The 17,088-nt window shown below is 40.2% G+C and overlaps 1 protein-coding gene across 6 annotated transcripts in view; it reads right to left on the bottom strand.

Annotated features, from left to right (window-relative positions):
• Positions 1-17,088, bottom strand: part of LOC117500153 (supervillin-like) — a 66,945-nt gene that overhangs the window by 14,683 nt on the left and 35,174 nt on the right. For all 6 annotated transcript variants that reach the window (XM_034152868.1, XM_034152867.1, XM_034152863.1 and 3 more), the window contains 15 exons: positions 16,431-16,914; positions 13,616-13,748; positions 12,189-12,245; positions 10,604-10,681; positions 9,974-10,121; positions 9,445-9,540; positions 9,061-9,141; positions 8,149-8,326; positions 7,143-7,339; positions 6,674-6,829; positions 5,615-5,751; positions 4,986-5,133; positions 3,148-3,293; positions 1,080-1,255; positions 271-421 (listed from right to left, as the gene is read on the bottom strand). In XM_034152868.1, coding sequence (XP_034008759.1) covers positions 271-421; positions 1,080-1,255; positions 3,148-3,293; positions 4,986-5,133; positions 5,615-5,751; positions 6,674-6,829; positions 7,143-7,339; positions 8,149-8,326; positions 9,061-9,141; positions 9,445-9,540; positions 9,974-10,121; positions 10,604-10,681; positions 12,189-12,245; positions 13,616-13,748; positions 16,431-16,914 — 2,366 coding nt within the window. The remainder of the gene's footprint in view (positions 1-270; positions 422-1,079; positions 1,256-3,147; positions 3,294-4,985; positions 5,134-5,614; positions 5,752-6,673; positions 6,830-7,142; positions 7,340-8,148; positions 8,327-9,060; positions 9,142-9,444; positions 9,541-9,973; positions 10,122-10,603; positions 10,682-12,188; positions 12,246-13,615; positions 13,749-16,430; positions 16,915-17,088) is intronic.

The following is a 17,088-nucleotide window of genomic DNA, read 5'->3' as shown; positions in this document are numbered from 1 at the left end:
GAATAAGAAGTCTTTAATACTATTTTAGTTTTCTATTGATTACTCATGAGCGATGTATTCTCTATGATGCTTTGAATGGCATCCACTACAAAGACATATGGTCTATATTCCTATTCCTATTGCCGAGTGTGTAACCAACTGTTCCTGGCAACATGAACTGATGAGCTGCAGTAAACAGATGAAGAGATGGAGCTAACATATGACGACTCTCTGCTGTGTGTGACCAGTGTGAATAATGCAGTCCTCATGGGATAAGAGTCAGATGTTCACCTTCTGCTCAGGTACGATCTCTCCGCCTCCTTCCTTTGGTGTCGGCGACTTTGCTTCGGTCCAGTCCACAAACTTCTCCTTGAACAAGATGGTCTCGTTGTGCTCTGTCAGCCTGCCGAATACCGCCCAATCAGGACGGCCCTGGCCCTTCCTGTCAGCCACACACACAAAGACAAGGAGAAGGGATGTCAATATTACACTGTGAGCTATGCTATATCAACAGAGCTTCAATTACATTAAGCTCATTGAATTATTGTGAGTGTGAATATGCAGGTTTAGTTATGAACAGGTACAAGAGTGTTTTTATGTCCTCTTTGGTTTTTAGGTATTGTATATAAATTGTGGCGATGAGGGACATAATAAATACAGAAATATAAATGTGTTTGTTGAGTGTGTGTACTTGTAATACACATGTTGTGGGGACATACTAGCATTCACATAGTCATATTATGGGGACTCTGGAATATCATTTATTTTGGCTGATGTCATGTTTGAATAGTGACGGACAATTAGTTTGTAACACTATGCATCTTGTTAACCGTTGTGTTTTTATTGTATATTTTATTTTATGAAGTTGAGCATTGCTTTTATTTGCTTTCTAAACAAGTTTGGCAAAATTAACGTCCAATACAAATTATGTCCAGTTGCTTTACTTATATTTGGAATAGGTTCAGGTTACAGTCATCCTTCAGAAAATGAAACAAGTCAATTGAATGTGGCTGCAAGTGATAACAAGGTGTGTGTGTGTGTGTGTGTGTGTGTGTGTGTGTGTGTGTGTGTGTGTGTGTGTGTGTGTGTGTGTGTGTCACCTGGGTATGAGTGTGTTGCAGCCCCCAGGGTCCAGCGGGTTGACGTCGCAGCAGGTGTAGTCAAACGTCCCGTTCCAGAGGTGTTTGGCGAGCTGGAAGGCGACCTTCCTCTGAGCCAGTGTCACCTCTTTACCGTGCCACACGTACACCTCACTGCCGAAGTCAAACACCAACACCTGCAGCGTGTAAACAACAACAAACACAAGACGAAAGCACGAGTGAGTTTTCTTTTGTTATTCCATGTATGCCTCTTCAAGCAAAACGTGTACAGGGCTAATGAATATCTAGGTCCTGCAAGTGTTTAAAACCCATTTATTTGTGTATGTACTGTAAGACCACATGGAGAATAATTAACATAAACAAATAGTACAATGAAAAAAAAATCTTAACTTGTCTAAAACACCGACAGCATTTAACATAAAAACACGTATCACAACAAACGGCACTAATATGTCAATAGATTTAAAAGGCCGTAACATGTTCCATCATTAATATGCAGAGCACTGATTTGTGTTAGCCCCGCTGTCCTGAACTCATTTCATTTCCTCCGCAGCTTCATCAGTGCACAGATGGATGCAGGACGTGCTCGCCATGACACCTGCTGTTGCTAAGCGACAAAATAAAACCCAGCTCGAAGCAAAAAAACTATTGATATTCAGAGCTTGGTCCTCTGGAGGAAAAAGTCACCATGTCATTATAACATAACAGGATGTAAAGTTAAGTATGTAAGAGCTCTTGTTTTGATGCTGCGCTACATTCTTGTTTTCAGTTAATAGGCTTTATAACTAGGTTTAAGTACAAACACCACGCCTCAAACACATCCAATTTCCGCACACTAAGGCGTTTAATCTCCCCATATCTGTTTACTTCCTCTTTGATTCAGTTTTCACATCCCTCAAACTCTCTCCCTCTAATCTCTCTTTTGTTTGAAAACAGGAACCACTGGGGGCACAATCTTAATCAGATTACATGAGACGGCTCCCCCTTCTCCCCCTTCTCCCTCCTATCCTCCCATCTTCCCACCTTCAGCTGACACTCATCACTCTCTTCATCCATCTGTCCACGACTCATCATCATCATTGTGGCTCTCCTACAGCTTCTATTTGAAATGAACTCTCCTAAACCCATATCCTTATAGAGTTGTGCACTGATGACGTATTTTTTTAGGCTGACCTTGAATTTAGCTACGCAACGGCGCCCTCGATTAAAAACAATGGGATTATTCCATTGCCTTTTGTAGCAAAAATTAAGATCTGTGGCACATGTATGATACTTAAATGTTTTGTTCAGCAGGAGAATCTCCACATATTAACACCACTTCTATAATAGGTGAAGCGTGAATGCAAACAAATGAAGTGAATAGTTAATGTTAGGCTATAAACTAACTAGATCACGCTCGCATGACTTCACGTCACCACCGCTAAGGTAAAGGCGGCTAATGTTGAGCCTGATGACATTTAGTAGTAACATTTAGCCACTTGTTAGCAACTGTTGTTAACCACAGACCTTATTTCACTCATCTAACCAAAAGCAGGTTAAAAAAAACAGTTATTGTGCTTTTTAATTATTGTTTTATTATTTTACTCCCATTGTGTTATTTTATATTGTATTTATTCCCTGTACAGCACTTTGGTCAACTGAGGTTGTTTTTAAATGTGCCATATAAATTACATTACATTACATTACATTACATTACATTACATTGCATTACATTACATTGCATTTAGCTGACGCTTTTATCCAAAGCGACTTACAATACGTGCATTCGACCAAGAAGATACAAACTTGAAGAAAACAGAATCATATAAGTACATCAGGTTTCATCGAGCCAAAACATTTCAAGTGCTACTCAACTGGTTTTAGATAAGCCAGTCCTTTGTTAGTATATAAGTGCTTTATAAGTAATTGTATTGCTCGAAGTGGAGTCGAAAGAGATGAGTTTTTAAATAAAGATTGAGATTGACTTTGAATCAAGGGATTCATAAAATAATTTCTAATTTCCAGGTTTCAGGACTCATTCCTGCACCACTCTTTTGACTATAATCTAACCCAGGTTGAAAACACTGACCTCCTTGGCGGCCAGTAGAGAGCTGCGAGGGACCTTCCCCCACTCTTCATCATCAGGAACCAGTTTGTCGTCCAGCAGTCTGAAGATGCAGTTTGTTTCTACAATGGCATTCTCAAACTGCTCATCTTCCTCTGGTGGACCGGCCGCTATAAGCACAATCAGAAAGACATCTCAGTGTGCATGCATCGGAAAGGGTTAGCAGGGTATCTGTACAATTCATAGATGTGCTGTATACGGAGAACTAGATACAGCGTTGAAGAAGAGACACATCCATTACTAATCCAGAGTGGAAAAATAACTCTGGATTTGGCTTTTACCAACATTTAGAACTTAAAGAGCCTAATGATTTAAATCAGGGCTGTAAAAGTGTTCATTCTGGGTCGTTTATTTGGCAACATTTATTTTTAAGACTGATTTACAGACATCTTTTTACCATTGTAAGTCAATGGGAAAAGTGTTTTTGGGCCTCAATAACGGCACATGACTGAAACTGAAGTTGTAGTATCCCCCTTTGGCCACTACAACTACTACTGTGTTTCGGGATGGGTACCGAGCCCCGGTATTAAACGGGCCCCGGGGCTGAATTATTAAAGACCGTGGTACCGTTAAGCTCCGACGTTATCGGTCTTTTTATCGGTACTGGAGACATTTAAAAAATATATGTCATATGTATTATTGCTACACAAACATTATATTGCAGTTTTAGTGTTGCCAACTCCGTTTCCATATGCAAAAGGACAGCAAAATGCGTCTATGATTATTTTTTTAGGATTTTCGATCTTTCCAATCCAGACGAGAGATCTCTCCCCCCGTCTGTGTGCGAGGGGGCGGGGCAGTTGACACACACGCCGCTGCTACATGCAGCAACACACACACACGGAGGAGATGGCGGAGAGAACGCGCTCCGAGGTGTGGTTCAACTTTACCCGTCTCGATGTGGACAATGCTCGTTACCAAAAGTGCAATAAGAGTTTAGCATGTAAGGGCGGTAACACGAGCAATTTGTTGAAACATCCACATTCAGACGGAGAAATGCACCGGGTTCGACTGTCTTTCTAGTAGCTCTGTAGCCCCATCCACGAGTAACGTTTCCACGTCAGGTATTATGTATGCTAGCAGCAACACACAGACTTAACTCAATTATACAAACATGGGTTAATGATTAGAGGTAACTGAGTTATTTATGTTGTTAAAGTTTCAGCTATTCTGTTTACAGTTCTGTCATCACATTATTTAATACGATTTGTTAAAACACTGTTGTTTCTTTTGATGTGAAATATTATGTATTTAATTTAAATAAAAAGCAATGTTAGTTTTGTTCACAATTTGTTTAGTTAGTTAACCTTATTTCTTTCGTTAAAAGTACCGTTAAAGGACCGGATCGATAAGCGGTATCGATAAAAGTAGTAGTACCGTTCAAACCTTAACGATACCCATTCCTAACTGTGTGTATTACTGGACATAAAATACACACTGCTTTCACACACACATGTAAATATATCTAATATGTATATACAACCGAATATGTATGTTCATTTTAATTAATTTCTTATTTTATAGTTATTTTATCATTTTTATGTTGGATTTAATCTTTAATTGTATTAATCTTTGTGAATCTGTGCTGTCCTGTTTTCCATTCTTACCCTGTTGCTGTTAGACTACTGAATTTCCCCACGGGGATTAATAAAGGTCCATTTTATCTTATCTTATCTTATCCTACAACAATATACTTTAACTCCCGGCTCACTTTAAGAAAATCCAAATGGCTTGCTAGACATTTTGAGAGCAACAACTTGATCCTTCTTGTGCGATCTGATCATTAAAGGCTCATGTCTTACGTTGGTAGGCGGTCTGTCCTCCGAGGACGGTCCAGAACTGCTGGGCCTCTGCAGCCTGAGGGTTGGCTGCTTCCTCGATGGTCAGCACCTGGGTCGCCCGGCAGCCCATGTCCTTCTTCGTCTGGATGAAGGTGGCCATATCTTTGGCCTGCAGACAGGAAACCAAGATGTTTAGTTTGGCAACAGAGACACTGGTGATGTCTGTTTGCTGTGTGCCAGATTCTGCGTCACATTTATCCACACATTTGGACAAAAGGTACGATTTAACAACTGGGTCAGAAACTGAGGACAAAGTGATGATGCTTTAAATAGACTTTGCTGAATCATGATCAAATGATTATCAACACTGAGCAAGGAGGAGTTTATTACAAAGCGTCTAGACACATCTCCTCTGGGGAAATGAAAGAGATGTAGCCTGGGAGCGTGTGTTTGAAAAGGAGGATGGGCCTATGTGGTTAGTGTGTGTGTTAATGGAAATGAGAGGCAGAATTGTTTATGACTCATCTTTGTCTAAACACTAAAACCCAGTAGCATTGATTCTAGACATCCAAACTAATACTCTTTCTAAGTCTAAGGCACCGTATCTAATGATTATTAATGAAAGATATAATAACGTTTTTAGAGCCCACCTTCGACTTCTCGATAACGTTTGAGAACTCTCCGATCCAGACGAAGCAGTGATCTGGAGTGACCAACAGGAAGCAGTCGCCGCTGTTCAGCGATGAGGCTCTGGGCTCCACTAATCTGGTCTGAATGTGACGACGACCTGGAAAAAAAAGTCATACCTTTCAGTTCCTTTACAGAATATCATCTCTAACACATTTATGAACATGAACACATGTAGTGAAAAAGGCAAAGAAGCATATATGATGGATTTAAGGTTTGGGAAATACATTCATTTGCTTTTTGGATTCTTTCAGTTTGGGAAACAGCATAAAGCTCATCTAGACTTCAGTATGGATTTGTATGGACGTGTCACAGTAAAGAGCCAAAGTCCATCTCCCTCTCTTTTTTCTGAACAACATTTTACGTTAAATATTGCAGTACACATTTTTTATTTAATTTGTTATGTTTACAGTATATAAATCGTTTTATTTAATTGGATCTTTTATTTGAAATCCAACTTAAACTTCTTATGTTTTTATTGTATTTTTGTATTGCACATTCCTTCTTTTTTTTATATAAATATTTGTATATGTAGGAAATTTTTATTTAATTATATTCTAAATTCGAGCCACTTTCAAAAGAAACCAATTTTTTTAATTCTGATTTAAAGGTGGGGTAGGTAAGTTTGAGAAACCGGCTCCAGATACACTTTTTGTTATATTCCATGGAATGCTCTTAACATCCCGATAGCAATGAATATCTTAAGTGCTTTGACAAAAAATCCATAACAAAATGTCATCTGTGGAAGCCGTAGTACTGTAAAAAGCACAACCAATCATTTTAGCCGGCCCGGCTAAAATAACTGGATGGCCTACCTGCCTGTCAGCCTTCCATCTGTGCACAAACTTATCTCGTGCCCTCATTGGTCATGTGCGCGTTCGTGTGTGTTGGAGGAGGGGCTCTGTAAGGAAGTGGCAGATTTTTTCCGACTGTGTATTTTCAAATTCTAGCGATCTCGAGCTGGTTTCTCCAAAATTACCTACCCCACCTTGAAGCCTGAAAGTGATATATTAGTTTGTTACCTTTGAGCTGCATCAGCATGAGGTTCTTGTACGGCACAGCGCTGTTGTTGGACATCTGCTCGGAGATGTTGACGCTGCGCAGACTCACGCTGCTGAAGTTTTCTTTACTGGCCAAACCCGCCAGAGCAGCCTCCGAGTACTCAGAGGATTTATTAACTGAAATGAGAACGAGAACACATTTTATGAAAAAAATAGTCCTACAGGGGGAAAAAAATACAACATAAATGCTTCATTAAACTTTAAAGAAGCTAAACCCCCTTCTGTAAACACCGCTTCAGAAGTGGGTCATATGAGCCTGTATTCCAATTAGGGATGTTTACCCAATGAAAAAAAAATAGATGTAGTTTTGTAGGCTGTAAACAACGATGATGTTCCTGGTTTTCCACTGGGACTTGTGACATCAAACAACATGACAAGGATGCAAGTCTTAAAGTCTCTTCCCCCAAGTCACAGACATGTTTATACACACCTTCGGCCTCTCGTTTACGCTCGCTCTTCTCCGCCTTCATCCTCTTGCTCTCCAGCTGAGCCACGTTCAGCCTCTGCTCCGTGTACTCGTGTCTGATGTCCTTTCTGGCCGCCAGCATCTTCACAGGGTTTCTGGACGCTTGCACGTTCCTGGACGGACGCACCGAGCGCTTGTGCTGCACCATCGCCGACGTCAACCTGGAGCGGGGAAAAGGATGTGCAAGAGTGGTGTGTGAAGTTTATATTAGATATTTTCTGTAACTGCAGGGGAATACGGTTACAGTATTTCAAAGTCAAAGTCAACTTTAATGTCAATCTTACTCAGTTTGTGTTTACAGACAGAGAGATCGAAATGACGTTTCCAACAATCCCGAATGTAAAATTATACAGTATACAGATATGTGTATCCTATATACACAATCAACAGACACAATATACATTTTGTAATATAATTTATTTACTATTATTATTAAGCCCTGAGAGTAGGCTACCTTCTGACACATATGATAATCTACAATAATATCAGGGGGGTTATCATCCAACCATCTTGGTAATATTGTGAGGTGTGTAGGAAATAAAGCGTACCTGTGTTTGCGTTCATAAACACAGTCTAATCCAATAAACAAAACTATATGGATTTAGAGTTATGTATATGCGAAATACTTTCACCGAAAAATAATCTGTCTTTTCCTTTAGCCCTATATCTATTATCCCTACTCTTTCCTCTCCTATAAACATTATCTGTGACTTTTCTATATTCACCCTAGCTCCTGGTGCCCTACCATACAATTCTACACCCTGACACTTTCTCTGCCTTTAGCTGTAATGGTGGTATCGTCTGCATACTGATAAACTAAACCAACCCTCCCCCCTGGTACCTCTACTCCTCTGATGTTGCTGTGTTGCCGCTAGGCGCTCTGCTGACAGCGCATACAACATGGCCGAGTGAGGGCATGTCGTTCAAACTCTCTTTGAATTGACCAACAAAAGCTTTATTATGTTCTTACTTTGGACCCTGAGAGCCAAAGATGGCGTCAAAGTCCTCACTGATCTCGATCCTGGTGGGCATGCGTGGGAATTCGGCGACGCGTCTGTAGAACTTGGAGAAGATCTCGTCATCCAGCTTCATTACTTCCTTCACTGCCATCTCTGTGACTGTGATGGTGGTTTCCTGCAGACCGGCCACTGATCGAAGAGAAACACAGAAGAAACTATTTTAGGCTTTAAAAGAAAAACAAAACAAGGGTAGAATTTGACAAAATAGCAGGAATGCACGCTCTTGAAAAACCTACAAGTTAAAAAGAAATTATATTTGTTTCAAGAGGACAATAAACATTGCTTTATAGACTTCAGGTAATGCAAGTTTATTTGTTTATTTATAAAGCACATTTTAACACAGGGAGTGCTTTACAAAAAACCATTATAAGCATTAAAATAGATTGCAACATTTAAAAACAGACCTTAAAGGTACAGTAGGGTAGGTAAGAATGGAGAAACCAGCTCGAGTGCACTAGAATTTGAAAGTACCCTCTTCCTTCAGACTTCCTTACAGAGCCCCTCCTCCAACACACACGAACGCGCACATGACCAATGTGGGCACGAGATAAGTTTGTGCACGAGATGGAAGGCTGACAGGCAGGTAGGCCATCCAGTTATTTTAGCCGGGCCGGCTCAGATGATTGGTCGTGCTTTTTACAGCGCCACGGCTTCCACAGATTAAATATTTTATGTATTTATTGCTATCGGGATGTTAAGAGCATTCCATGGAATATAACAAAAAGTGTTTCTGAAGTGAATTACCTACCCCACCTTTAAAGAGCCAAGATAGTACAAATAAAACAAGCTAAAATAGAGTAGGACAGGTATAAAATACAAGAATAAGAGTTACAGTGCGGTGCTTAATAGCAAGAAGTGCATACCTTTGCTATTCAGACGTCCCAAGAAGCTCTCCAACTTGTCAAGTTTCTTATCCGTTTCCATGTCCGGTCTGGCCTCAATTTCTATAATTAAAATACATCAATCTTACTTATGGTGCATACAAGATCTGTTTATCTTAAACTAACAAACAAATGTACATCATTTTGTATTTTTCAACCTGTTTTCAAGTTGAATGTTTTTAACATATCATATAGATCTTATCGTATAAGCTTAAAAGTAAAGTCAAGTAAAAGTCAAGTCCACTCCTGTCGCTAAAACATCAATGAAAATGAAGTTCATTCAGGTTTAAATCACAGCTGTTGATAAACTGGGATTTCTTTAGCAGAGGTTTCATGAATGACGAAGGACTTAGACATCTGTCTCACCCTCTTGTGGTTTGTTGACAGCCGGCGCGCTGCTCTTGAGTTTGGTGGAGACCGGTGACAGGATGGGACTGATAACTGAGGAGGAGGCTGCCAGGCCTGCGGACACACGGACACACATTCAAACCAGATACATATTATTTTACAATATAATATAAAGAGGGGACATTTACGTTGTCACAGCAGAAAAGAGCCAAAGACAGCTTAATGTTACGTAGAAGCATGCTTAAAAAAGTATTAAAGTAAAAAAGTTATAATATAATAAAAAGTTACACAATTTAAAAAATACACATCCTGTAACAGTTCTTAGGATTTAGCAGCCAGGTATATATTGCCGTTATTAACGGCATATATATACACATATTGCACATATTGCTCATAGTTGGTTGGTATTTAACAGCAAGGGGTGTTATAGTCTGTGTTGTTGTGTGTGGGGGGGTCTTGTTTGTGCATAACAATCATATCCAGTAGCCTTTTAAAATGGTGAACCCCTCATAAAGTTGGATGGGTTAAGACAGAATGGAGCTCTGACCTTTCTTGACCATTCGAGAGGCGACGGTGTACTGGGTGGAGTCGTTGGCTGCTCCTTTGCCCTTAGTCTTCCAGGCATCCTCTCGAACAGAAATCATCTGTTTTCTCTCCTCAATGGACGTCTTGGCCTCGATGTCCTCTCCCACCTTCTGCACAGACAATTAAAGTGAGAAAAACCATCAAGTTATTAAAGATTTTAAAGCTGCACGTCTTTCATGCAACGCAATAAACTCTGCAAGGCCATTTTATGTCAGAGACATTTCCTACACACGTGAAAGTGCTGCATTAAAACTTCAAACGAGATCATGGAGCCAAATCAAAAAGCTTCCAGACACCACTTGATCCACTTTGAGTCAGAGAAGTACACCGCCTCTCACACAGCTTCACATTAACTTCATGTGACTCCACGCTTCTTCCCTCGGGAGCGATTATTCATGAAGTCACAGTATCTAACCGAGCAGATATAAGGAGATTTGATACACTCGAGCGGGCTATCTGCATGTCCTATCTAGCTGATATGAAGTACTTTATTCTACCGTAGGAGCGATGGATATACACTGAGATCAAAGGAACAAACAAAGCAGGAGTTTAAGACTCCGGTACATGCAGCGTGCCAGGTGCATGTCCTTACCTGACTATGATGGTCAATATACTGACACTTTTGACCGAGGGATATAGTAGGAGAAAAGGTGGAAGAGAAGACAGGTTCCTGAGGATGTAGAGGTAGATGGAAAAGTGAAAGAAAGGAAAGCAAAGGAGGAAATGATGAGCATGCAGATGAAGGAGGATAAGGGAGGGATGCAAAGGAGGAGAAGAAGGCAAGAAACTGGAAATGTAAAATGACTCGCTATCTGTCTGTAAAAAGCAATGGATAATGTACGAACAAAATAGTTTTATGGTGTTAATCATTCATTTTCTCATAGTTTAGATATTTTTATATGTTCTTTATAGTTAAATGTGTGTTTGTTCTTTTTAAAAGCTTTGTTATCTTTCCAGTTTTTAGCTGTTTATCTATTTCTGTGTTGGTACATGTCAATTATTCGTATGTTTGTACACATACTTTGCTTATAAAGTGGATTCTGATTATTTAAATATGTTTTTTTGGAACAAACAAACACCATTTTGTTATCTCTGAGAAATAACTAAAGCCTTCCAAACGTAAAATGGTTTGCTTGTGAATTAAAACACTGTGCTTCCCCAAACCAAAATGCACTTCAAATCATTAAAGGCCATTGAATACAATTTCAATTCTAACTGTTAGGCCTAGTAGATAAATCAGCAAACTGCGAAAGCCGATTCCCCCTCTTGTATTTTGTAAATAGAGACGGGAACAGCTTGTTCACAGAAAGTCACATATTAAATTACTGGTGCGGTGAAAACACAGCTCGAAGCTCAAAGTACATTAAGTAATGACCTCAAAGTGTTATATTTACAGATCAAATCTATAGCGGTGTTTCATAACATATTTTTACCTCCTCAGATTCTTTAATTTAAATATGCTTTTAACAATGTAATACTTACAGGCAAACAGCAACAATAAATGCCCTTAAAAATGAAAATAATACTATATATATATAATTTTAACATCAGGATTGTCTGTATTATTTATTATTATTTTAGACATGGATTTTCTGAATTTTATTCTTTGAAACAGCTTTTTCCTCCTTTTGTTATTTTATATATATTTTTTAAGCCATGAAAGCAATGCAAAAGCAGCAGGAATGTGCGTAAAAACATTAGTTTTACACTTCTGTAATTACTTTTTTCTTTATAAAACTAAATGTGTGTGTTTTTTAACTGTTAAAATGTGTAGCCATCACAGAATATATATATTTTTTTGTAAGTAAATAACTGATGTTGCTGTCCACCGACATAAAAGTGAATCCAAGTGGTACAATATCTTGAAAGTAGGATTTATATAATTGTACAGCAGTTTTAACTGAATGTACAGTATGTATCAAAGGGCAAAACTAATTATATTCAGCCTTTGCATTACTGTATATCTACAAAGTTACTTAATCCCCCTTTAAGACAGAATCAGCAGATGTTAAGAAAGCTTAGAAAACTCCAGCATGCGCCACCATTTCGGACTGCAGGGTAACAGAAGAGCTCCCAAAAACGGACAGATTAAGGAGTGATCACACAAAGTCCACACAAAGCTGTGATTGGACGACACGAGTCCAGCACGCAGATGATTGGTTCACACCGGGTCTTACCCACAGCTGCTCAGACACAGACACAGCGGAGTATTCTTGAACGACCACCCCTTCCTCCTGAGGGGGTTTAAACACAGTGGAAGTTCTCGGTCAGGGGGAGAAAAAACGGGGAGGAGGAGAGGGGGCTTTGTTGATGTAATGAGTTTAAGGGTGAGACTGCCTGGAGGAGTACCATGCAGGGTTTAAACGGGCAGTTTCACCCAGCAGAATACTAATGTGCTGTAGATGAACTGCAGGAAAAACAGTCAATCCTGAAGCTCTTATATATGGATTTATACCTGCTGTTGTAGTTGTACATAAATACACCTTTAAAGCATTTTCTTTCTGTCAAATAATCTTTTAAAAACAGCATTTACTTTTATACGCTGCCATTAAGAATTGAAATTTGCTTCCAGCTGAGAGTAAAACATGCACAGACTTTTATTTTTCTCCAAAAAGTGCAAAAACAATGGATATTTAGCAACCAGTCATGTCAACAGTACTTCAGTTTTAGTTAAAATGAATACTATAGTTACTAATAAATACTCTGGTATTTATATATTGATGTGTATAACTCTTGGTGTTATACGTAAAGTTTGAAGTGTTTGTTGATGTGTGTACCTGACAGATGGAAATCAGCTAATACCTACATATTCTCTTCTCTTTGTAAGATAATAGAGACGTGATGATAAAATAAACGTAGCCTTGAGCCTAATCTTTTCAAAGAAAGGAGAATCTTTCCCCCAGACTGCTAATTCTACAGAGGCAGACAGTCCCATATGCTTCCTGGTTTACAGCCTATATGGACTGGATGCTGCTCTGATCTGGACCGCTGGGCTCAAACAACAGATGGACCAAAGGAGGAAATGAAAGCAGCACTTAGCTAACGGAGTATTGACAGGAGCTGCCATGGCAACCAAGAGGGATGGGCAGTGAAATGTGGCTAAAGCTGTTCAACCAGCACTGATCACTTTAACTTGACCTGTGGTTCAAAGCATTTTGTCTTTTTTACTCGTGTTAGATTGCATATTGTGACTATTTAATTGATTTCTGTTTTTGTTACCTGCCTATGAACTATGGTTGTAGAATTAGCATTTTAGCTAACTGTAGCATTTTTATGGTATGCATTTTTTACTGATTTTAAGAACAATGTGCCTATCAAATAAATAAATAAAGCCAGAGGTTTAACTGTTTTAAGAGAACCTAGAAAAGCGCTATATAAATTAATAAATACATTCAGGGTCCCGAAAGGTCAATACAACATTTCCAACTCATTCCTACTGGTTATTATAACATATAAACATCTTTACTGCAGAGATTTCAGGGATCTCCACCTCACACAGTTTTACAATGGCCTCCATTAGAACAAGCAACATACACTTGCAGCTCTTAAAGAATTCCAATGAATGTGATATAATGTGATTTGAGCAATTGATGATCAGACTGACCGTGTTCTCGCTCGTCTGCTCTGACTCCCACAGCAGAGTCTGCTGCTCGGTGGTCGCCACTTTAACCACTTCCTGCTTCTTGTTGATCCTGTTCCTCCAGTCATCTTCACCACTCTTCTTCAGCAGTGCCACTCTGACAAAAAACAACAAAAAAAGTAGTAAGCAAGTAAACCCTATTCTGCTCATTTTCAGGTCTCATATCTGTGTTCTGTGTCTCTACTCTGACATGTCTCCATGCTTTAATGTTCAAAAAGCTCTTTATTTTTCTCATACTGCCTGTGCTGCAGCACCTCTTTTCACCCTCTGTCTGAAACCAGAGCCCAGTCTGCTCTGATTGGTTAGCTGACCGGCTCTGTTGTGATTGGTCAACCTCTTATGCCCCATTCACACCAAGGCTTTTCCCGTTCTACCTCCGTGCTAGAGCTTTTCTGGTTCGGAACCGGTTCTTCAGTTCAACTCCCGCTCTGTTCACACCGCTCAGAGCCCGACTGGTGCTGCGTCATCGTTTGCGTCATGACGTAACCGTTTGCGTGCCTGCTTCATAAAGCCAAACCGCGCGGAAACCCCTCACATCGACAACAACAACAATGACCGATTGTATTGAAGCGCTACTCGTTTTGGTTTTGCTCTGTCGAAACGAAATGGAAGAAATGGGACGACTTTACTACCAACTTTACAGTCGTTAAATGCTACATTCAAAAGTTCTTTACAATCATCATCATCAACTTCAACGACGATTCCGTAGGAGAAAGAAGGTAAATATACGTCCTATTCGATGGCGTTAGAGCTAGCTGTTGTTAGCCTCTGCATGCGCCAAGCTCAAAATACCCAGCTTTGCAGCATTAATTACTATGGTATAACATTAAAACTGATGCCCCTGCCCCCGCCTCCGACGTAAGCGTGACATATGCGGTGCTTGCTTTCTAGACCGACAACTTTTTGGTGCTTGAAACGAACCGGTGTGAACAGGAAAAAACCGTGCTTTTCAAGCTCTAGCTCCGAACCGGCCCTGGAACCGCGTTGGTGTGAAAGGGGTATTAGAGATGTCCCGCCACTTAGCCTTATCAAGTACAATGTGTCGGAGCGCTAGCCAATAGGAGCGTGAGTATAACGTAGTGATGTCAGCCTTAGGCTTACATATCCAGCTCAGTAACACAAAACAATCGTGAATTCTTTAGGCAGGTGGCCAACATCTTTAACATTTCAAATTCGACATCAGGGAACATTGTCCATCCACTAACATGTATGAGAACAGGACCAGCTTTTTCTCAGCATTACTATGGGAGTTTATTCTAGGGATAGATAAAAAAAACAAATAAAGGGAACAATTACTGTAATGCAATTCCTTTATTTGCCTGACAGTAAGGAAAATAATTATTCAAGAGTGAAAATTAGGTCAGAGATTTGAAGGATTGCTATAAAAAACGGACTCCAAAGTGGGCAACGATAACGTACGGCTGAGGGGTAAAAAGAAAGTGTGTCAACCTCTCCGCTGCCTGAGTGTGGACAGGGCAGGAATGAGGGCATTAGGAGGAACCCCAGAGGATTTCTCCTCCAGTCCACACAGCTGCATGGGCGGAGGAACACATTGTTGCTAAAAATGAATCTCCCTCACCTCTAAAAATGTAAGAATCAAACCTACATACTGCAAGGACGGGGAGGAAGTGCCTGATTCTGTCAAACGCTGCACATTAATCATGCTGCAGTTCAGTGTCTGATCTCTGCTAACATCGCAGGTTTTATCTCGTAAAGCGCTGAGCTGTGACTGGTCGCTGGATCTGTGACTGGAATCAGGGTTCATTTGTGCCTGCAGCTTTGCTAAGCATTAGGTTTTAAGAAGCACCTTAGGGTTAGGGTTAGGGTTAGGGTTAGGGTTAGGGATTGACCTTGATTTTGAAAACCCTGTTCTTCTATGGAAATGTGCAGCTGACTGAGAGTCCTTGTTATCCCAACAGGAAAGTATTAGGTTAGGTTAGCTATTATGTCTCTCTATGTCTATATCTTGAACAACAGCTGAACATCTGTTATATCTCTTTTATGTCTCATATGACTCCTAAAATGGACATATACCAACCATTTCTTTGAGACAGATAGACCTTCCACTAAGACTAAATGAGTGTCTTCACACAGATTTAATCTTACATGCTAAAAGGTATGTCTTAGGGACTGGTTGCCTTCATAAGAGATGAGCTACTGTTGTTCAAATCAGTACATTTTTGACAGGGAGAGAGGAGGAAAATGCAGCACAGAGGCAGACAGAGCCACATTTAGACTGGATAAGGTAAAAATAGCCTACAGCCTACTATTACATCATTATTATTCAGCTTCTTATCACCAAATCATCCTGTTTCCTCTTAATATCCCTAGTCCCAGCACTGCTCTGCAACCCAGTGAAGGGAAAGGTGAAAAACATTTGCAGAAATTCACTGTTCAAATCCAATAAGATAAAATAACACCAAACTAAATCAGCCCTGTTTTGCGAGGCATTTCATTTAGTCTTAATATACATTATTTAATGTTATATTCTGTTCTTGAACATATCCCATATTCTATTGACATGTATATAGAGTTGTATTTTTGTATTTTATTATATATGTTGCATTGTTGGAGGAGCTCAGGTCAGAAGAATTTCATTGCCATTTCCACACGGTAGCTTTGTGCATATGACAATAAAACCTTTGAATCTTTGAAAACAATGTCAGAAAAGAGTGCTATAATTCCGAAATGCTGTTAAATCAGTGTTTTCGACCAATCTGGAAAATCAACTGACCAGCACTGTATTTTATAACATCCATCATCCATCATTTCCACTCACCTCTCCCTGATGGACATCTGTTTGGCGGACATGCTTTCAGAAAGCAGCTCTCCAGACTCTGTGGGGGACAGCAGATCTCCAGAGTAGTCGCTGAGCCTGTCAAAGTCCTCGCTGTGGTCCAGGGGGAGGGACTGGGACTTGACCAGCGCCTGGGGGAAGGACTGGGGTTTGGGGGGCGTCTGAGGAGGCACCTGGGGTTTGGTGGCTGTCTGAGCGTAAGGCTTGGGGAGAGGCTGGACGAATCCTGGAGGTTTGGGCTGCGTTTGTGGGGACTGAGTGATGGTTTTGGGGAGCGTTGGTGGGGGCTGCGACTGGATGGTGACCACAGGTTTGGGGGGTGTTGGAGGAGGCTGCTGCGGCGTGAACGTTTTAGGAAGAGTTGGAGGTGGCTGGGTTTGCTGCTGGCTGCTTGAGACGTGAGACACTGTCCTGGATGAGACTTTAGCGATCAGTGGCTTCAGGGGAGCGGGATGATCGGGCAAATCTGAAAGAAAAAGCAACACGGGTATAAGCATGAGTGAACTTCAAAGGTAAAAAGTGATTAATGTGTTAATAATGACACCTACAACATTATTAATATTCCTTTCTCTCATTCTTTACATTCTTAATTTGACAATAAGTGCTTCAATGGATGTCTCATGAGGGAACCAGGGTTTTT

This window comes from Trematomus bernacchii, unplaced genomic scaffold (assembly GCF_902827165.1).
Source record: "Trematomus bernacchii unplaced genomic scaffold, fTreBer1.1, whole genome shotgun sequence".
Lineage (NCBI taxonomy): Eukaryota > Metazoa > Chordata > Actinopteri > Perciformes > Nototheniidae > Trematomus > Trematomus bernacchii.
Note: the sequence above shows the minus strand (reverse complement) of the source record. Positions and strands in the feature narration are given on the sequence as shown.